Raw genomic sequence first — 23754 nt, 5'->3', positions numbered from 1 at the left:
AATTCAGAATAATGGTAGTAAAGAGGATCCAAAATCTTGGAAATAGAATAGACAAAATGCAAGAAACATTTAACAGGGACCTAGAGAACTAAAGATGAAACAAACAATGATGAACAACACAATAAATGAAATTAAAAATACTCTAGATGGTATCAATAGCAGAATAACTGAGGCAGAAGAACGGAGAAGTGACCTGGAAGATAAAATAGTGGAAATAACTAGTGCAGAGCAGAATAAAGAAAAAAGAATGAAAAGAACTGAGGACAGTCTCAGAGACCTCTGGGACAACATTAAACGCACCAATATTCGAATTATAGGGGTTCCAGAGGAAGAAGAGACAAAGAAAGGGACTGAGAAAATATTTGAAGAGATTATAGTTGAAAACTTCCCTAATATGGGAAAGGAAATAGTTAATCAAGTACAGGAAGCACAGAGAGTCCCATACAGGATATATCCAAGGAGAAATACGCCAAGACACATATTAATCAAACTGTCAAAAATTAAATACAAAGAAAGCATATTAAAAGCAGCAAGGGAAAAACAACACACAAGGGAATCCCCATAAGGTTAACAGCTGATCTTTCAGCAGAAACTCTACAAGCCAGAAGGGAGTGGCAGGACATATTTAAAGTGATGAAGGAGAAAAACCTGCAACCAAGATTACTCTACCCAGCAAAGATCTCATTCAGATTTGATGGAGAAATTAAAAATTTTACAGACAAGCAAGACCTGTATTCAGAAAATTATAAGACACTGATGAAAGAAATTAAAGATGATACAAATAGATGGAGAGATATACCATATTCTTGGATGGGAAGAATCAACATTGTGAAAATGACTCTACTACCCAAAGCAATGTACAGATTCAATGCAATCCCTATCAAACTATCACTGGCATTTTTCACAGAATTAGAACAAAAAATTTCACAATTTGTATGTAAACACAAAAGACCCCGAATAGCCAAAGCAATCTTGAGAACGAAAAACAGAGCTGGAGGAATCAGGCTCCCTGACTTCAGACTATATTACAAAGCTACAGTAATCAAGACAGTATGGTACTGGCACAAAAACAGAAACATAGTCAATGGAACAGGATAGAAAGCCCAGAGATAAACCCACACACATATGGTCACCTTATCTTTGATAAAGGAGGCAGGAACGTACAGTGGAGAAAGGACAGCCTCTTCAATAAGTGGTGCTGGGAAAACTGGACAGGTACATGTAAAAGTATGAGATTAGATCACTGCCTAACACCGTACACAAAATTAAGCTCAAAATGGATTAAAGACCTAAACGTAAGGCCAGAAACTATCAAACTCTTAGAGGAAAACATAGGCAGAACACTCTATGACATAAATCACAGCAAGATCCTTCTTGACCGACCTTCTAGAGAAATGGAAATAAAAACAAAAATAAACAAATGGGACCTAATGAAACTTAAAAGCTTTGGCACAGCAAAGAAAACCATAAACAAGACCAAAAGACAACCCTCAGAATGGGAGAAAATATTTGCAAGTGAAGCAACTGACAAAGGATTAATTTCCAAAATTTACAAGCAGCTCATGCAGCTCAATAAGAAAAAAACAAACAACCCAATCCAAAAATGGGCAGAAGACCTAAATAGACATTTCTCCAAAGAAGATGTACAGACTGGCAATAAACACATGAAAGAACGCTCAGTATCGTTAATCATTAGAGAAATGCAAATCAAAACTACAATGAGATATCATCTCACACTGGTCAGAATGGCCATCATCAAAAAATCTAGAAAGAATAAATGCTGGAGAGAGTGTTGAGAAAAGGGAACACTCTTGCACTGCTGGTGGGAATGTGAATTGGTACAGCCACTATGGAGAACAGTATGGAGGTTCCTTAAAAAACTACAAATAGAACTACCATATGACCCAGCAAACCCACTACTGGTCATATACCCTGAGAAAACCATAATTCAAAAAGAGTCATATACCAAAATATTCATTGCAGCTCTATTTACAATAGCCCAGAGATGGAAACAACCTAAGTGCCCATCATCAGATGAATGGATAAAGATGTGGCACATATATACAATGGAATATTACTCAGCCATAAAAAGAAATGAAATTGAGGTATTTGTAATGAGGTGGATAGACCTAGAGTCTGTCATACAGAGTGAAGTAAGTCAGAAAGAGAAAGGCAAATACCGTATGCTAACACATATATATGGAATTTAAGGGGAAAAAAAGGTCATGAAGAACCTAGGGGTAAGACAGGAATAAAGACACAGACCTACTAGAGAATGGACTTGAGGATATGGAGAGGGGGAAGGGTAAGCTGTGACAAAGCGAGAGAGTGGCATGGACATACATACACTACCAAACGTAAGGTAGATAGCTAGTGGGAAGCAGCCACATAGCACAGGGAGATCAACTCGGTGCTTTGTGACTGCCTGGAGGGGTGGGATAGGGAGGGTGGGAGGGAGGGAGATGCAAGAGGGAAGAGATATGGGAATATATGTATAACTGATTCACTTTGTTAAAAAGCAGAAACTAACACACCATTGTAAAGCAATCATACCCCAATAAAGCTGTTAAAAAAAAGAAAAGAAATACATCAAAAATAAATAAATAAAAATAAATAAAAATTAAAGTTTAGCCCTTACATTAAAAAAAAAAAAGTAAATGGGTGGGCTTCCCTGGTGGCACAGTGGTTGAGAGTCTGCCTGCCCATGTAGGGGACACGGGTTCGTGCCCCGGTAGGAAGGTCCCACATGCCGCGGAGCGGCTGGGCCCATGGGCCATGGCCGCTGGGCCTGCGCTTCTGGAGCCTGTGCTCCGCAATGGGAGAGGCCACAACAGTGAGAGGCCCGTGTACCCAAAAAAAAAAAAAAAAATGTAAATGGCTAGGAAATCCATGAGGTTGCAACTGCCTCAGGTACTTATCACTGCCTCGATTTCCTGCTTATAACTTTGTATGTTTAGCTGAAGATTATCCATCAGAGTCTGCATCCTGCTCATATTTTTCTTATCTTCCTCTGCCTGCTATGTATAGATATGTATGTGAAGGTGATTTGAAGGATCCAGCAGTATGCATTGGGTGTAGCCCCACATGAGGAAATGAGAGTAAGGAAATTTTATTAAACACCAAATTTAGAGTTATGATTTGAAAAATTGGTTTAACTCTACTCATCCCAAGTTGTAAGAAATTAATAAACACAGTTCAGAGTAATGACAGTCATTTCTCCTTATCCACCACAGAACTCCCAGCCTTTGCTAAAATGGAAGTTAAAGCCACTAGTTTCAATTTGGTCTTCAGCCCTCCCAACCCAGCCAAGCCACATCTGCCTGTGGTTTCTCAGTGCCCGCTTCCAACCCCAATCAAATCAATTCCTCCCTTGAACTTTCTAGTTGATCCTTGGCTTTGGATAATGGAACTATAGGAAAGTTTAAGTTTTCTGGAATTCTGGTGGGGGCATCAGCAGAGATAGTGAGGGAAATTCCATAAGCTGTGGGGACTGTTTTGGTGTGTTCTCATTGCTTCCACTGCAATCTAGGCTTGGGCTGGAGAAAGAAAATCTAGTGAGGTGGTGTTTCTCAACCATGCTCTGTGAAGCCCTGGGTATTCTGAGGAGAAAGCAGTGGAGAGACAGACATGTAGGAAGGCTCTGCACATCACCCCCTTTACCACACCCTTTTAACTAGAGTAACTGCACTTTGGAGCTGCTGAATTTCACTGAAGAAGAAAGTGCCTCAACTGGCTGATGACTGAGATGAATAATTTACCCAAGACATACCCCCACTGCTCAAAAATTTTTTCTGGCTCCATCTTACCTATTCTATCAAGTATCAACTTTCTTGGTGGTTTTCATGGTTTCTCCACTTACCTCCCACAGCCCTCCACAATCTCCCTTCACTCCAACTAGTCTCATCTCCTATGCGTCCATAGCTATCCTGCTTGTTCCCTCCTTGCTAGGTTTAACCATTATCCCCCAGGACACACCACAGAGGCGGCAGACAGAAATGCCCAGTGTTTTCTTGAAAGAGGCCTATTTGCTTCTCTTAGTAGCTTCAGCCCAAGGGGAAGGTTTCTAATTTAACATACATCAAGGGGCTGACTGCATTACTCTCCAGAGACCAGGGAGGCTGGTGGGCACTATCTTCACACTGTCCCTCTGCCTCACTCCAGGTTGCTGGTATCTCTTGCAAAGGAACTTGTACACATGTTTGGTGGCCCATTTTTACAGCTGCTGCCCAGGGGACACCCGTTGAAAGATTGGCTCTGGTGGCCAGCAGGACTTATCTTCATGGGTCCTACAGTACTGCAACAAACAGAAAGAGTTTCCAATTGGCAACCACCTGCTCCTTCCAGGGCAGTAGCAGCAGACTGAAATGCCTGGGAAAGCCAGTGGGTACCATCTTCACATGCCCCACCCAGGTCACCAGTATCTCTGAGAAAGGAGCTTATGCACAGGTCTGGTGCACTGACTTTTGTAACTAATGCTCAGAGGATACATCCCTTGATATCCTGTCTCCAGTGACCAGCAGGGCTTGTGTTCACAGGTTCAACAGGATGGTAGCAAACAAAGAAACAGTTCTTAACTGGCTGTCACCCCAAGGGTCAGAACAGAGGAAACAGGAATTCCCACCCCCCAGTCTTTCCTGGAAGAGGTATATTTGCATATTTTGAAAGCTCCCACCTGAGGGTATGGCTTCCAATCAGCCTGCACCTAGGTACTGACCGAGATCTTCCCCTTTGGAACACTGACAGCTCTTGGACACCCTCAACTACTGGGAGCCACTAAGAACAAAGAAGGCCACTTGGACAATCACAAAGGTTTCAGAGACAACAAAGAGCTAGGGTAGGGTTGAACGATAAAGATCTTCTCTTACATGAGACTACTCATTCAAGACTGGGAGAGGTAGTTGTTCTATCTGATGCATATAAACCAACACAGAGAGTAAAAAAAATTAAGAAACAAAGGAATATGTTCTAAATGAAGGAACAAGATAAAACCCCAGAAAAGGATAAAGTGATTTACCTGATAGAGTTCAAAATAATGGTCATGAACATGCTCACCAAGCTCAGGAGAACAATGCATGAACAAAGTGAACATTTCTAAAATGAGAAAGTATAAGAAAGTACCCCAAACATAAATCACAGAGATGAAGAATAGAATAACTGAATTAAAAAATATAATAGAGGCATTCAACAGTAGACTAGATGAAGCAGTAGAAAGGATCAGTGAACTTCAAGACAGGGCAGTGGACTTCATCCCATTAAAGTAGAAAAGAAAATGAGTAAAGACAGCTTAAGGGACTTATAACATCAAGTGGACCAGCATTTGCATTATAAGGGTCTCAGAAGGGAAAGAGAGAAAGAAAGCAGCATAAAAGTGATTTGAAAAAAATAATGGCTGAAAACTTCCTTAACCTAGGAGGGAAACAGACATCCAGATTCAGGAAGCCTAGAGTTCCCAATGAGATGAACCCACAGAGACCCACATCAAGACTATATTAAATAGTAAAAAGTTAAAGACAAAGAGAGAATCTTAAAAGTAGCAAGAGAAAAACAACTTGTTACATACAAAGGAAACTTCCATAAGACTATCAGATTTTTCAGCAGAAACTTTCCAGGCCAGAGGAAAGTGGCACAATATATTCAAAGTGCTGAAAGAAAAAACCTGCCAATTAAGAATTCTCTAATGGCAAAGTTGTCCTTCAGAATTGAAGGACAGATAAACAGTTTTCCAGATAAGCAAAAGCTGAAGTTCAGCACCACTATACTGGCCGTACAAGAAATGTTTAAGGGACTTCAAGCTGAAACAGAAGGGCACTCATGTGTAATAGTAAAGTATAAATCTCACTGATAAAGATAAATATAGGTTAAATTCAGAATAATCTAATATTGTAATGGTGGTAGATAAACACTTATAAATCTACTATGTAGGATTAAGAGACAAAAATGGTAAAAATAACTATACTACAAAAACTTGCTAATGAATATACAAGATAAAAAGATGTAAATTATGACATCAAAAATAAAAAACATAGGTGGGGAGAGAGTAAAATGTAGACCTTAGAATGCAACAAAACTTAAGCTGTTATCAATTTGAGAAAGACTGTTATAAATACAGGTTGTTTTATGTAAGCCTCATGGTAACCACAAAGCAAAGCCCTATAGTAGATACACAAAAGATAAACATAAAGGAATCTAGCGCACCACTACAGAAAATTATCAAAGCACAAATGAAGAGAACAAGAGAAGACAAAAAGAATAAAGGACTTACAAAACAGTCAGAAAACAATTAACAAATGGGCAATAAGTACATACCTATCAGTAATTACTTTAAATGTAAATGGACTAAATTCTCTACTCCACACTGAGTGGCCAAGTGGATTAAAAAACAAGACCTATCTATCTGCTGCCTACAAAAGACTCATTTCAGATATAAGGGCTCACACAGACTGACAGTGAAGGGATGGAAAAAGATACTCCATGCAAATGAAACCAAAATAAAGGTGGGGTGGTTATACTTATATCAGACAAAGTAGACTTTAAGACAAAGGCTAATAAAAGACAAAAGGGGTCACTATATAATGATAAAGGGGTAAATCTAACAATATGATACAACATTTGTAAATATTTATGCACCAACATAGGAGTATCCAAATCTATAAAACAAATATTAACAGGCCTAAAGGAAGAAATAAGCAGCAGTTAACATAAGGGACTTCAATACCCCACTTTCATTGAAAGATAGATCATGCAGACAGAAAATCATTAAAGAAACATTGGCCTTAAATGACATGTTAGATCAGATGGACTTAGACATATGAAGAACATTTCATTCAAAAGCAACAGAATAAACATTATTCTCAAGTACACATAAAACATTCTCCAGGATACATGATATGTTAGGCCACAAAAAAACTCTTAATAAATTTAAGAGGATTGAAATCATGCTGAGTATCTTTTCTGACCACAATGTATAAAACTAGAAACCAATTACAAGAAAAAAATAATAATTTACAAATATATGGAGATTAAACAACATGCTACTGAACAACCAATGGGTCAAAGAAGAAATCAAAAGAGAAATAAAAAATACCTTGAGACAAATGAAAATGAAAATACAACATATGAAAACTTATGAGACTCAGCAAAAGCAGTTCTAAGAGGGAAGTTCATACTGATAAATGCCTTTATTTATTTAGGCTGTGCCACATGGCATACAAGACCTTAGTTCCCTGACTGGGGATCGAACCTATGCCCCCTGCAGTGGAAGCATGGAATCTTTTTTTTTTTTTTTTAATTTTTTAACATCTTCATAGGAGTATAATTGCTTTACAATGGTGTGTTAGTTTCTCCTTCATAACAAAGTGTATCAGTTATACATATACATATATCCCCATATCTCTTCCCTCTTGCATCTCCCTCCCTCTCACCCTCCCTATCCCACCCTTCTAGGTGGTCACAAAGCACTGAGCTGATCTCCCTATGCTATGCGGCTGCTTCCCACTAGTTATCTGTTTTACATTTGGTAGTGTATATATGTCCATGCCACTCTCTCGCTTTGTCCCAGCTTCCCCTTCCCCCTCCCCATATCCGCAAATCCATTCTCTAGTAGGTCTGCGTCTTTATTCCCATCTTGCCCCTAGGTTCTTCATGACCATTTTTTTTCTTAGATTCCATATGTATGTGTTAGCATATGGTATTTGTTTTTCCCTTTCTGACTTACTTCACTCTGTATGACAGACTCTAGATCCATCCACCTCACTACAAATAACTCAATTTCGTTTCTTTTTATGGCTGAATAATATTCCATTGTATATATGTGCCACATCTTCTTTATCCATTCATCTGTCGATAGACACTTAGGTTGCTTCCATGTCCTGGCTATTGAGCTGCAATGAACATTGTGGTACATGACTCTTTTTGAATTACGGTTTTCTCAGGGTACATGCCCAGTAGTGGGTTTGCTGGGTCGTATGGTAGTTCTATTTGTAGCTTTTTAAGGAACCTCCATACTGTTCTCCATAGTGGCTGTATCAATTTACATTCTCACCAACAGTGCAAGAGGATTCCTTTTTCACCACACCCCCTCCAGCATTTATTGTTTCTAGATTTTTTGATGATGGCCATTCTGACCAGTGTGCGATGATATCTCATTGTAGTTTTGATTTGCATTTCTCTAATGATTAATGATGTTGAGCATTCTTTCATGTGTTTGTTGGCAATCTGTATATCTTCTTTGGAGAAATGTCTATTTAGGTCTTCTGCCCATTTTTGGATTGGATTGTTTGTTTTTTTGATATTGAGCTGGGAAGCATGGAATCTTAACCACTGGACTGCCAGGGAAGTCCCATTGCCTACATTTTGGAAACAAGAAAAACCTCAAATAAACAACCTAATTTTACACCTCAAGGAACTAGAAAAAGAAGAGCAAATGAAGCCCAAAGTTAATAGAAGGAAGGAAGTAAGAAAAATCAAGGTGGAAATAAACAGAGACTAAAAACAAAGAGTAGAAAAGATCAAGGACGCTAAGAGCTGTTTTTTAAGATAAGCAAAATTGACAAGCCCTTAACTAGACTCACCAAGAAAAAAAGAGAGAGGACTCAAATAAAATCAGACATGAAAGAGGAGATGTTATAACTGATACCATAGAAATACAAAGGATCATAAGAGACTACTAGTAACAATTATGTACCAACAGTTTGGACAACCTAGAAGAAATGGATAAATTCTACAACAGACAACCTACCATGACTGAATCGTGAAGAAATTGAAAATCTGAACAGACCAATTGCTAGTTAGGTCATAAAATCAGTAATCAAAAACCTCCCAACATAAAAAGTCCAGGTCCAGACAGCTTCACTGGTGAATTCTACCAAACATTTAAAGAAGAATACCAATCTTTTCTAAACTATACCAAAAAATAGAAGAGTAGGGAACACTTCCAAACTCATTTTCTGAGGTCAGGATTACCCTGATACCAAAACTGGAAGAGGATATCACGAAAAAAGAAAACTATAGGCCAATATCCCTGATGCATATAGATGCAAAAATCCTCAAAAAATATTAGCAAACTGAATTCAACAATACATTAAAAGAATCATACACCATGATCAAGTAGGGTTTGTTCCAGTGATGCAAGGATGGTTCAACATCTGCAAATCAATAAATGTGATACACCACATTAACAAAATGAAGGGTAAAAATCATATGATCATCTCAAAAATGTCAGCAAAAGATATCTGACAAAATTTAACATTCATTTATGATAAAACCTCTAAACATAGTAGATATAGAGGGAAAATACCTCAGCATAGTAAAGGTCATATATGACAAACCCAAACCTGTCATAATACTCAGTGAAGAAAAACTGAAAGCTTTCCCTCTCAGATCAGGAACAATACAGGGATGTCCATTCTTGCCGCTTTTATTCAACATAGTACTGGAAGTCCCAGTCAGAGCAATTGGGCAAGAAAAAGAGATAAAAGGCATCCACATTGGAAAGGCAGAAGTAAAAGTCTCTCTATTTACAGATGACATGATATTTTATATAGAAAACCCTAAAGACTTCAATAAAACTGTTAGAACTAATAAAAGGATTCAGTAAATTTGCAGGATACAAAATCATTATACAAAAATCAGTTATGTTTCTGTACGCTAATATGAACTATCACAAAGAGAAATTAAGAAAACAATACCATTTATAATTGCAACAAAAGAATAAAATACTTAGGAATAAATTTAACCAAGAGGAGTGAAAGATTTGCACACTGAAAACTCTAAGACATTAATGAAAGAAAGTGAAGAAGACACAAATAAGTGGAAAGATATTCTGTGCTTATGGATTGGAAGAATTAATGTTAGAATATCCATACTACCCAAAGCAATCTACAAAGTCAATGCAATCACTACCATAATTACAATGGCACCTTTCACAGAAATAGAATGGAACCACAAAAGACCCCGAATAGCCAAAGCAACCTTGGGAAAGAAGGACAAAGCTGAAGGCATCATGCTCCCTGATTTCAATTTCAAACATATTACGAAGGTATAGTAATTGAAACAGTATGGTATTGGAATAAAAACAGACATGTAGATCAACTGAACAGAATAGAGAGCCCAGAAATATTCATATATAAATGGCCAATTTATGACAAATGAGTCAGGAATATATAATGGGGAAAAGACAGCCACCTCTTCAATAAACAGTGTTGGGAAAATTGGACAGCCATATTCTAAAGAATGAAATTTGACCGTTATCTTACACCATACATAAAAATGAACTCAAAATGGATACAAATTTGAATCTAAGACCTGGAATCCTAAGACTCCTAGAAGACAACACAGGGGTAAGCTCCATGACATTGGTCTTGACAAGGATTTTTTTTTTTTATTTGATGCCAAAAGCAAAAGCAATAGAAGCAAAAATAAACAAGTGGGACTACATCAAACTTTAAAACTTCTATACAGCAAAGGAAACTATCAACAAAATGAAAAGACAACCTGTGGAATGGGAGAAAATATTTTCACATCATTTATCTGAGAAGAGGTTAATATCTAAAAAAATAAAGAAATTATACAACTGAATATCAAAAAAATTAAAAACCTGATTAAAAATGGATAGATGATCTGAATAGACAATTTTCCAAAAAAAACATACAAATGGCCAACAGGTACATCAAAAGGTACTCAACATCACTAATCATCAGGGAAATGCAAATCAAGACCACAATGAGATATCATCTCACACTAGTTAGAATGGCTATCACCAAGAAAATAAGAAATAACAAGTGTTGGTGAGAATGTGAAGAAAAGGAGTCCTTGTACACTCTTGGTAGGAATGCAAATTGGTGTAGCCACTATGAAAAGTAGTATGGAGTTTCCTCAAAAAAGTAAAAATAGAACTACCATATGATCCAGCAATTCCTCTTGTAGGTATTTATCTGCAGGAAATGAAATCACTATCTCAAAAAAGATACCTTCACCCCCATGTTCATGGCAACAGTATTTACAGTAGCCAAAATATGGAAGCAATCTAAGTATCCATCAACAGATGAACAGAAAAAGAAGATGTGGTGTGTGTGTACACACACACACACACAGGAATATTACTTAGCCATAAAAAAGACAGAAATCCTGACATTTGTGACAACATGGATGGATCTTGAGGGCATTATAATAGGTGAAATAAATCAGTCAGAGAAAGACAATATATTATCTCATCTATATGTGGAATCTAAAAAACTGAACTCACATAAATATGAGAACGGATTAGAGGCTGCCAGGGGGGTGATTGGGGGTGGGGGAAATGGGTGATTGTGGTCAAAAGGTACAAACTTCTAGTTATAGGATGAATAAGTCCTGGGAATGTAATATAGAGCATGGTGACTATAGTTAACAATGCTGTATTGTATATTTTAAAGTTGCTAAGAGAGTAGATCTTAAGAGTTCTCATCACAAGAAAAAAAAATTTGCAACTATGTGGGGTGATGGATGTTAACTAAACTTGTTGTAATAATCGTATTGCAATGTAAACATATATCAAATCATTAAGTTGTACACCCCAAAGTGGTACAATGTTATCTGTTATATATGTATATATATATATGTATATATATATATATATATATGAAGGAAGGGAGGGAGGAAGGAGAGTTTGGTTTAACCAACTCTTTGTGTTGCCTAGAGCACTCCTCCCCCACTCCCACCTTAAAGTACAATCTGATAGTAGATAATTAATTACTAATGTTAAACTTCCTAAGGCAGGGGCCAATATATAAGAAATAACCTGACTGGGGAAATGAGATATCTACTTTATAAATAAAATCCCTCTTTGTTTTAATCTGCCTAGCTCTCTACCTCTCAGGTTTAAGAAACTTGAAGACTCATAGAATTATGTGGTCATAGGGAATTCCAAACCCAATAGAGGTTTAACTGCTTAAAACCAATTTATTCAGGTGAGTAAATTTATAGTGTGGTAAAGGAGGCCACACAGAAGAAAACTGAAAAAGGCTAGGTGGCTGCTGATATTAACGTTCCCCCCACGTGGGGAGGCAAAGCCTCTGTTAGGTTTAGGTTCACATCTCAGCTCCCTCCAAGGCATTAAGTAACTGTGGTTGCCATAGTTGTGCAGGGCTCAGATTTCCCTTCAAGAAAACAACCTGCCACTCAGCTGTGAGGAGTGCAGGTACCTGAAACCCTCCAACTGCAGTGCCTTTGGGATCTGCTGTAGCATTTATACTGAGATCACACACTCCCCAAGCAGCCCCAGCCGATAGTGGGGCACAGCCAAGTTACCAGGAGCTGGCATTTTTGCCCAGCATCGGACTTCTTACAGCAATCTATGTGCTGGAGACTTGCCCAGAGCTGCACTGCAACCGGAGGCTCCTTTTATCCCATCCTCCTTCCTTCACCCTTTCCTTTCACAGGTGTCAGACTCGCAAGGTGCTCTGAAAGCTTCCTCTGCCTCAGCCTGCTTGCTCTCCCCTTTATCTTTCCCAGGTGTTACCTCCAATAAATCTCTTGTACTTTAGCCCCATCTTGGCATCTGGTTCCTGGAGAACACACCCAAAACTAAATTTTTTTTTCTTATCCCTAGAAATGAAGATACTATATCCATATTTAGATTGGTAAGGATTAAATAACATCTACACACAGATCCCTGAATATAGGAAGCAGACAAAGGTAACATGGAGCAGGTGGATGGAAAGGTGGGAGGAGGGGAGGAAAACTGTCTTTACCTTCTATAACGAGCACAGGTTCCTAATCCTATGTCCTGCTTTATAGCATACCTTTTTAGACACTGGGGAGAGGAAAATAGGATGAATTTCCAGATGCTAGAGGGACATATTGGGGAAGATAAATGCTCAGTGGGGACTGGCCATAGAACTGTTGTGGATGGGGTGACACTTGATTCCCTTTTCCAATACAGTATGATCTTCCTGGATGATTTTTCCTAGGAAAGGAAAACCGTATTTATGTCCCTTTCAAAATGACATTTCACAATGGCATCTACAATGTACTGTCACTAAACACCCTGCCTCATAGTCCTGATGGTTATTTTGATGTTAAAGGAGAACAGATTGAGTTGACTCGACATCTACCTTGAACATTTCAAAACCAGGCATTGATATCAAAGAACGTGGAGAGCTCTCTAATGTCTCTTTAAACTGACAGGTTCTAGCCTGTTATCTTGCATAAAAAGGTACTCAATAGGTATTATCTGACTTGATGGCAGAAAATCACTGCATAATTGAATAGATATACTCTAAACATTGGGCAGACACTTGGAAGAAATCAAGAAATACACCACCATTCTAGTACAAGGGAAACACTAAGATTATTGCTACCAAGAAACAAAGATAAAAATACAATAGAATAAGATTGTATTCTTTGGGACAACAGAAACCAAAGAAAGTATACCTTTGGTACATTGTTGTATGATGAACCTGTTTACAGAAGAAAACTGTAAGAATAATCCATAGGAAAATAGAAAGAAAAAGCCAGACATAATTAACAAGCAGCATTTTGCTTCCTCGTGTTTTATCCTTGCTCAAAAAAAGAGTAGAATAGCACACCTTTCACGTTCCCCAGGTGTTTACTTCCTCAGCCACACATTCCATGGGCACATTCCCCAGTGTCAGACTGACCCGCCTTAGAAAAGAACCACTTATTCAGCAAAGAAGAACTGTGCAAATAGCTCATTTCATTTCATCTTAATTAGCCTGAGATGATGCTTCTGAAGCGTTCTGCTTTCTTATCAACACTATCCTTCCTACTGCAAGGAAGGAAGACTTTGATGTCTTTGACACCAACTCAACCTCAGGGACCAGCATCAGGACCAGCAGATCTTGCGCGAGTGCTGTCCAAGTTGCTGTAAAGCAGGCGCCTAGGACGGGTTTGCCTTTTCATTGGAACAAGCTGTACTGTGCAGCGGAGAGGGCTAGAAAGTGACCTTTGGCATCTGTGTTTAACAACTGCAACACGTGCACTTACTCTGTGCTAGGAAGGTGCTGGGCCCAGAGTGGTGAGCGAGACTGTGCCTCTGCTACCGTGGAATCTCTGGTCTTCTCCATTTGAAGAAAAGGGAAGAAAGGCTAGGATATGAAAACACGAGTGAAGGAGTACGTTGTTATTTTGGCAATACATTAGTTACAATACATTACTCTAAGAAGTCTGCCCACCTCTTTTCAGTTATTTGCTTAGACCAAGGCTAGTCTACAGGGAAACAGTCAGAAAGCTGCAGGGGCCTCTCAGCATTTGCTGTGTTTCCACCTGGCACCAGCACCAGATAGAGTCCTCGGTGGCCTGGAGTGTTCATGCGGCCAGAAAACAAGAGTGGAAATGTCCCCTGCTCCAATTAAGCTAGCGTCCCATGCAACCTGCTGGCTGAGTCACCCCCCCCCCCCCGCCCCCTTCCCCGTCTCTGCCAGTCACTTCATTTACACATTGTTCTCACTCAGCCTCTCACAGGAAGACGTCTTTCTGAAAGTGCTTGCAGACATTATGTGTGAAAAAAACAAGGAGAGTATAAATAGCTTTTCCCTTCTAATTGCAACTTGCTGCTCACATTTTGCTTCCTGAGAGCTCTGAAAAGGGACTACCCCAAACCAATAACAGCACAGGAGCCCTGGAAGGGCAGGTTGATGTCTCCCGCTGAAGGAGACCAAAGATGGAGAGCGAACTACAGGAGACCTAGGGGGTCGTTTCAGACTTGAAGGAGCCCAGGGTAGAGTGCAGCCAGGGGAACAGGGAGTGGCTTTCTGGAGTACCTGGTGGGTCAGCTCTCTGATGCATCGCTCAAACCTGCGGGCTCCCCACTGGGCCTCCGCGATGCGTCGGACTTCGCTTTCCAGTTCACCAACCAGTTCACGGACCTGCAAGCAAACCACGGTCTCAGATTACAGGCGGGCAGCCAGCAAGCCAGGCGGGCATTGCATTTGCCTGTCGGCACGATCATTTGAAATAGTGCCACCATCAGGGAAGATGGGTGCACTCTCATTCTGGCCGTGGTGAAACAGGGCAAACTCTCTGGGAAAACCGCCTTGCCAAAAGTGAGCTGGCTGAACTATGTGAGCTCATAAAAGGGCTGTTTAGACTCAAGGATGTGAAAGGCTAATCCATGCAGAGGTGATAAACTTCCCCTCTTGGATTACAAAATTACACACACGTGTGTATTACGAGTGTACGTAGCGTTTATAGAGAGAATAAGCTATATACAACACTCTTTAAGAATTCAGCCAATGTACTGCCTCATCTTAAGCTACTTTCTCCATGTTAAGCTCTGACTCTCTAAAGAAATCAGACTCTGAGTTTTTGTCACACATATGTCACCCACAGCCCCATAGCCCTGCCTTGTGGGAGAGCTGTAGTGCAGATGAACAGCTGGCCTACAGCCCTTCAGTTATACAACCAAGGTTAACATAATATTCATTCAACAAATATTTGTTGCCTACTATGCACCAGACATCAGGGCCAGGGATACAGCAGGGAACAAAACAGACAAAAATCTCTCCCCTCTATAAGCATCCATTCTAAGGAAGGGAAACACACAAATGAAACAAAGTAAAATACAGACTATGTTACATGGTGATAAGTGGTATGGAGAGAAATAAAGCAGCACACGGGTTAGGGGGTTGAAGGGGGAGGGTGTGTTTCATATGATTTTGCAATCACACCAACTATGCAAGTTGCATTCAGAAGGTCTAGCTTTTACCTCTGTGTTCTCCTCCTATGAGTAATTGTTTTTATTAGTCCTTGTTTTATTCTGTCACCAATTCTTTTTGAAAATACAAGCAAATGTGTACATGTCTTCATATTTCCCCTCTTGCTTGCACAGAAGTTTGTATACCCTCAACATCGCCTGTACCTTTTATCATCATTATACCACTAGCCATGATCTCCAGGACATTACAGAGCTCTTCCTCGCTCCTAATCAGTGTGATTATATGGATGTACCATAAATGTGCATTGGTATTCCATTATACAGATATACCATAAATATGCAACGGCAATACTTTATTTTTCAGGGGCCCTTCTGAACCATGAAATCCCAGTCAAATATTCTTTCCATCCTTACAGCATTTGTCACATGACCTATACGGTGTCACTGAAATTGATTCAATAATTTTAAAAATCCTATTTTCAAGCTAGGTCTTCCTATTTATTTTTGAGCTCCCTAAAGGCAGGTACTACATCATTTCTGTCAGGCCTTACTATATTTTCACTAAGTCTTTTTTGATCCTTGATTTAGTTATTTCCCTCCCCTTTCTCTGGCTGTTAGGAGACGGGCATTCTCCACAGAGGAAATAACAGGAGCAAAGGCACAGAAGCAAGACTGCGAGGGTGTGTTTGGAAACAATTGGTCTCCCTGGCTGTGGGGAGCCCTAGAGCTGGCGCAGGTGAGCGGGAGGTACCGCACTGTCACTTAGCAGGATGGCGGATTGCACCCAGTCCAAGAAAAGTCCTATTTAGTGGCCCAAAGTCAAAAAGAATGAAAGAATATACTGAGCTCTCCCAACACTGTCAAAGATCTGAACATGTTACAAGCAAAAGTGAGGAGGGAGGCAGGGACTATCTGGTGTGATATTACGGGACAATGAGGCTTCGAATTGGGAGTTGTCAAGACCCCATGATTATGCAGGCGAACTCCTACCCTGGATTCGAGTTTCTGGCTTTGCTTTCTATTCCCTATCACGGCAGCCTGCTCAGCGTCATCCAGCCTTTCCTGTAAGTCTCTGTCTGCTCCATGTCCTCTCTCATCCTCCCCAAGCGGGCATTGGCATCTTGCTCCTTCTTCAGTTCTGACATGTTTGCTACCTAGAAAAGAAGGAAAGGGACTGAGACAGTCCAGCAGCCAATCAAGCTTAACATTTCTACCCCCAGTCTTCTGTTCCTGATGTGACTAGGTGCCATGCCTTGCCTCTGTGTACTTAATCTCTTCCCACCACGCTCTCCCTAACCTCTGTGGCCCTCGAGTTTGTTAACCAGAAGGCAATCACGATAGCAGCAGCTACTGGAGATTAGGGTGAGGGGTGGTGGAAACAGACCAGAGATGAAACACCATGTGAATATTATTATACAGCACCTGTATTGAAAGAAAGATGACCAACTGAAGGTACAGCTTTTAACTGAGTAAAGCACCAGGACGCATCCTGTAACATCATGCACTAGGAAACATGTGGAGTGCCTATGAGAACCTTTTTCACGTCTTACTTCTATAATTCTGTGATTCGCAACTGCAAACAAATTTAGGCTCCAGGAATTTGGTAGCAACTGAGGCTCTCAGTGCCAATAATCTGGCACAAGGAGGGTTAATTCTTGTGAAGCCCACTCTTGGCTTTGGCTATGTATACTAAGGGCTTGGTGTCTTGCTGCAATTGTTAAGAACTGTTTCATGACTCTCTCAGTGCCTTCAATGTAAGAACACTGCCCTCCCAGACAAAGTTTCTCTGTCTATCAGGTTACCAACCATCTGTATAATTTAAGTGTGAGACGTCTGTGTAGATGGTGGGGGCAAAGGATGAATGACGGAGGTAACTGGGTTCTGCTATGTGGGGCTGGAACTCACAGCTGAACTATTGGAGGATTAAAGCGAGGAAAGAGGTAGTGAGTTCATTTCTCAACATTGCCAAGGAAATCTTATAAAGGTGAGGTTATGCAGATAGAGTCTTCCTAACGTGTGACTGCATATACCTACCAATCAGGAGTAAAAGCTCTTTTAATTCCTTTCTATCTATGTGGATTTTCGTGAATGTTAAGCATATTATTTTTTCCTTGGCCAAACGCTTTTAAGCTTTCACACACCTCTTTTCCATCAGAAAGCGTCTGCTTTGATACAAAATGACTGAGTGCTAGGCACGCTTCCCCATTCTTTTGGATTCTATAGTGATCTGGTAGCTAGGATTTGGTGCAAAGGTTTTGTTTAGTTCCCCAAATGCTAAATAACTCAGTAAGCTTTTCCCTCCTCTTGAATTTTAAAATGACTAATGTAAAATCGAATTGAATATCTTGTCTCCTCGATTCCCATACACTTTTTAGCGAGAGCATCAGTTTTCATCCACAGGGCAAGGTCAGGGCTGCTGCGTGTGTTTGTGTGTCTGATGGACTACACAGACCACCTGATGGGGATGGAGTGGGTGGAGGCTGAAGTCAAGCCCAAGCTTTGCTCAGCAAGCACTGGCACTTGCAAGGCTGGGTTCTTCACACACAGACTTCTCCTCACCTCCCTCCTCCATGACATTTTTTTTTTTTTTTTTTTGCTGAGTATTGCCTTCTGCTTGCCATGCCTTTTGAGAGAAGTCTGCATCTACCCACAGTGGGGGTCCAGCAGGTGTCTTTCTCCAGCTCCCACAAAGGTACAGTCAAGGCAGCCAACCCTGAGCTTAGTCTCATTCAGGAAAAGCACCACTATCAACAATTTTAAACTTGCAGATAAGGAAGGTACACCAATCCTGAAGCCTTTCTTCACCAACCTGACTCTGTTACTGAAGCAATAGTATGGGATGTAAAAAATAAGTGAAATAGGGAATTCCCTGGTGGCACAGTGGTTAAGAATCCACCTGCCAATGCAGGGGACATGGGTTCAAGCCCTGGTCCGGGAAGATCCCACATGCCGTGGAGCAACTAAGCCCGTGCGCCACAACAACTGAGCCTGCACTCTGCAGCCCGTGTGCCACAACTACTGAAGCTTGCATGCCTAGAACCTATGCTCTGCAACAAGAGAAGCCACTGCGACGAGAAGCCCACGCTCCGCAATGAAGAGCAGCCCCCGCTCGCTGCAACTAGAGAAAGCCCATGCACAGCAATGAAGACTCAATTCAACGCAGCCAAAAATAAATAAATAAGTAAATAAATAAATAAATATTTTTTAAAAATAAGTGAAATAAGCATTCTTTGCAGATCATCATGAAGCTATTACAGACCCCAGGAAAAATAGCTATGGGTAAGGAAACACAAGAGGAATTGTTTCTAGACACTAGATATATTGATTCGAAAGTGGAAACTGGATTAACTTTTTAAAAAATCTCTTGCTTTCATAAGATTTTGCCTATGGCAATTCAGCTGCTCCTTTTCACTGTGTGGACAGGGTGGAAGGGATGAGCCAGCTGGCCTAATTTTTCAAAATGGGGACAGAGGCAGAGGGGTCAGCTAACTTCCCGCTAGCTATACGGAGAATCAATGGAATCCTTTTTGTCTGCAGCTTAGCACCTGCCCCTTGGCTACCGCTCCCATCAACTCTGAAAGACAGGAGTAAGCAGACAGTCAATGGACCCACCTCAGTAGGTGGCTTCTTGGCCTTCTCTTCTGCACTTTGACACCCTCGCATCGCCTCTTCAGCTTCCTTCTGCATCCTGGCAACATCAACCTCCAGTTTCTTCTTCTGGCTGAGGAGACTCGTGTTCTAAGGAAAAGCAACATCCTCATTAGGCAAGTTGAGATCATTGGTGCAAAGGCAAGCTGGTCTGTTCAGGACATGCAATGGGAGGGGCTCTGGCCAGAAGTGTGTTTTCCTCTCCTCAGCCACACTCATGAAGCCATACTTCCAGGCCCAGGAGACCACGTTAGACTTGAATGCAAGGGATTTCATCCATTAGAGGTTTAGTACTGGAGAGATGACAGCCTGAGTCAGAAACGAGAAATGGACCCAGACAACCTACAAGCCCCAAACATGTGTTTGGTTTTCAGCTGGCTGAGGAATATGTTTTTCTGCCTTTTGCTCTTTGATGGGGAAGAAGCAAGTGTCCCAGAGCAGAGGTCAGGGTCAAAAGCAGACATGTGGAAAGCAGGGGTTTAGGGAAGAAAACTCAGTTTCCTGCATGCTGCTCCAGGGGAAGAACATCTTCCTCACTATCTACCTCTGCTTCTATTAATTTTGCAGTGAGGGGGTGGGCAAAGCAATTCAGATGAGCCTCATCCCCCAGGCCTGAGAAACCTCCATTACACTGGAGGATTATTTGTGTTTGGCTGACGCTGCCCTAATCCTTTCCTTCCTGGGTTGTGACATTAGAGGCTGAAACTCCTTTTTGGTCTGTGTTTGTAGCACAGTTTTTCTGAGGGTGTGAAATCTTAGCATAGAGAATGTATTTAAAAGGCACAGCCTTCCTATTTTTAATTTCTCTTCTGTTCATTCACTTTTCCTCTAGCTAGTACCTCTCTCAGTGGCAAGATTAAGCCTTTGGAAATAGGAAGAGAGAAATTCCAGCCTCACAGGTTCCACCCTACTTCCTTGATGGCGTGAAGCATCTTTATCAAGGTTGCCTCCTCTGTCCTTATGGAGAGCCAGGTTCTGTGTGCCTCAGGCCTCCCACTGCCATGGGTGTGGCCTGGAGGGATGAGGGTATTTCCTGGAGTATGCTGGGATGCTCACTGCACATAACTCCATAGGAACTCTTTCTTTGTAAAGAAAGGTACAATATAAATGGTGATTTGTTTATACCTAGAATCATTTCAAATCTGCTAGGGAGTTGATGGTTAAAGTCTTTTCAAGCTGAATGATTGGTTCGGTTTGGGAAGCAGCGGGTGAGGGAGTATCGTGCAGAAGAGCAATGTAGATTGTCACAGCTCAGGTTTGAAAAAGGACACACGCAATTAGACAAGGATAAGTTTGGCCTCATATGTTTGTTCCAGGTTAGAAATCTGGGGATGCAGAAGGTTCTAGAAAATACTCATTGTATGTCAATCAGAAGATTGACAGTGTTCCAGTAATTGCAAGGGGGCCACCAATGGCTAAGGTGGGGGAGAAGTCCTTTGTGAGCAACACGTCACCTAGGCCAGAGCTGCTCAAAGGGTAGTTTCTGCACTGGCAGCATCACCTGAAAACTCGTTTGATTCCTCCTACTGCAGAGATTCTGATTCAGTGGGTCTGGGATGAAGCCTGAGAATGTGCATTTTTGTGTTAGTTTCTCTTGTACGCGTAAAGTTTCAGAAACTCTGCTCTGGAGATCAGGGCTATTACCTAATTTTCTTTCTTTTTTTTCAAATCTATCTCCTTCTCTCTATGTCTGCTTTTGCTCTGGTTGATGTCCTTATCTCTCTCTAGGCTAGTGGTTTTTCATCATACTGGGACCCACTGGTATCTCATCAGTTATAACATGCGTGGCAAATAATTTGTTACCAATAGATATTAAGTACTACAGACAGTGAATGATTTACTTTTTAAAAATTCCATATTCTGCTTTATAAGATTCCCACTCATTGTATTTAGTTAAGTTTTCTTGAGAGATAAAGAAAATATTGAAGTAAGTTAGCCTGTTGGGAATTATGCATACCGTAGAGCCTGTTTGTTTTCTACCACATGGTATCCTAATAGGATCGTGTCATGCACATGGGCACAAACTGTAGGCACAAACTAAATGCACTGCCTTCCAGCAGGTACATCTTTGGTTTATATTAATACTTCCTTTTATCCAGTGTTTCTCAGTGGGGTCACAGTTGGCATTCTGGGAGGGGCAATTCTTTGGGATGTTGAGTTATCCTGTATCTTGCGGGAGCATTAGTATCTTTGGACCTTGCCCACTAAATGTCAGTGGTACTTCCCAGTCTCTATGGCAACCAAAATGACCCCACAGATGTTTCTAAATATCCCAGAGCATGGCACATCTGCCCCTAGTTGCATTAATCCATCCTTCACAACAATCACCAGAGTAAACTTCCTAAAATGCAAATCTAATAACTTCCCTCCCAGTTACTCACAATTCTTCAGCAGACCCCCATTAGCTGCATGATAGAATTCAAACTCCATCAGTCTCAAATTCAAGATCCCTGGTGACCTGGCTCTACATGCCTCTCCCTTAGCATCAATTCTGCTGATCTCTCCTACCCTCTACCGTATGCTATAGTAAGTATATCAATTTTCCTTAACATCCTAAATTCCCTCTTTTCCCCGTGCCTCTGCCCTTGACTTTTCTCTCTACTTGGCTGACTTCTTCCATGTCCTTCATGACTCAGATTAAGCGTACTGTGCCTCTACCTAAGTCTAGGATCGTCAGGGAAGACTTTCTGTAGGGGTGTGCTTGCTTTATCACTACAATCCCAGCAGTGCACTGCAGTGTGTTAACCTAGATCTCCACCTTTTTAGGACGATGGAGATATTTTGCATCTGTCTATACCATGCATACCTGTTCAGCTTACGGTGGGTGCCCTAAAAATGTTTATCGAGTTTTTGTCCTAGCCACTATGGCTTCTCCTGATTCCATGAGAATGGCAACGATTTAAGAATTCTTGCTTTGTGTAACTTACATAACCTTCCATGAGAAGCCAGAGTCCTGACAGTTCATCATATCTGTCAGCAGCCACTCAGAATTGTTTGAAATCTCCTGGCTCTGAAGCAGGAGCATTTATTTCGAATCCTGGGATGCTCGGGGAATACATGGCTTAGCAGGAAGAGGAGAAGCAGGCAAATGATTCTGGAACACTAGCGAATGTTCCTCTCTCTCTCCCCAGCATCCTAGCTATGAGTACCCTGACAGTTCATTCTTCTGGCAGGGCTTAGTGTTTTGGTTCAAATTGTGTCCCTCCCCCAAAAAACATATGTTGAAGTCCTAACCTCCAATCCTCAGAATGTGACCTTACTTGGAAATAGGGTCTTTAGAGAGGTAGTCAAGTTAAAATGACGACATTAGAGTGGGTCCAAATCTAATATGACTGATGTCCTCATAAAAATTTGGAAATTTGGACAATGACAGATACAGAAGGAAGATGATGTTAAGACACAGAGAAAATGCCATGTGAAGGAGGTGAATTGGAGTGACGTATCTATAAGCTACGGAACACCAATGATTGCCAACAAACCACCAGAAGCTGGGAAAATGCAAGGAAGGACTCCTTGCAAGATTCAGAGGGTGCACGACCCTGCCAATGCCGTGATTTCGGACTTCTAGCCTTTAGAACTGTGAGAGATTACATTTCTGTAATCAGTTTGGGAACTTGGCTGCTGCAGCCCTAGGGAACCAGTGCATCTGGGGATGAATGAAGGATGAGACCGCCACTCTGCTACCAAAGGCTCTCCCTGCCTCACCGGCCACCTGCAAGGCTCCACGTGGCAACCGTGTACCGTCCTAGGCCAACCAGTGTGGATCCATTGCTTCCCACCAGCTGACATGGCTAATGGCGAGTTTACGGGCCCCACCTGGGTGTGGAAAAGATTGATTTTTTTCCTGTGGCTTTCAGGAGCTCTTCCTCCGCCAGCCTGCACCCGCATTCTGTCTGCTCATGCGAGGCCCTCAGCTCCTCGCGTTCAGCCTGGAGAAGAGCGTTGCGCAGCTCGGCCACCGCCATCTGCTGCTTCAGCTCACTGTTCAGGCGTGTGCTGTCCTCCAGCTGCGCCCGAAGGTCCTGTGAGAGAAAACACGCACGGGGTACGCGGACCCCTGGCAGTTCAGCGGGACCTGCGCTCACGCATGCGTGCTCTGAACAAGCCCCAGCGATTCAACGTAAGCATCTTCCTGCTCTCCCAAAGGATTAGGTTTGTTGTCCTCACGTTTATTGCTCAACACAACCTGCCACTTGGTTTGCTCCCATAAGCAGAGACATCCCTGCCTCACCCCTGCATTGCAATTGAAAATACCTTGATCTGGATCTGAAGCTGGCCCAGGGATTTGGTTGCCTCTGACACCTGGCGGTTGACACGGCTGAGCTGGAGTTCCGTCTCAGCGAGGTCCCCTTCCATGCTCCTCTTCAGCCCAGTGGCCTCAATTCTGCTCTGAACTTCAGAATCTAGACTCGACTGCAGGGAGTCAATAGCACACTGCTGCTTCCTCCTAATTT

At 41.4% G+C, this 23754-nt stretch overlaps 1 protein-coding gene across 1 annotated transcript in view; it reads right to left on the bottom strand.

Annotated features, from left to right (window-relative positions):
• The window catches only part of MYH15 (myosin heavy chain 15), a 183087-nt gene that overhangs the window by 7307 nt on the left and 152026 nt on the right, over positions 1-23754 (bottom strand). The window contains 8 exon segments of the mRNA XM_032629422.1: positions 2915-3014; positions 14760-14864; positions 16643-16725; positions 16728-16806; positions 19265-19390; positions 23117-23143; positions 23146-23322; positions 23555-23747. Of these exon segments, the coding sequence (XP_032485313.1) occupies positions 2915-3014; positions 14760-14864; positions 16643-16725; positions 16728-16806; positions 19265-19390; positions 23117-23143; positions 23146-23322; positions 23555-23747 (890 nt within the window).

This window comes from Phocoena sinus, chromosome 4, assembly GCF_008692025.1.
Source record: "Phocoena sinus isolate mPhoSin1 chromosome 4, mPhoSin1.pri, whole genome shotgun sequence".
Taxonomy (NCBI): domain Eukaryota; kingdom Metazoa; phylum Chordata; class Mammalia; order Artiodactyla; family Phocoenidae; genus Phocoena; species Phocoena sinus.
This window is presented reverse-complemented; position numbering and strand designations above follow the sequence as displayed.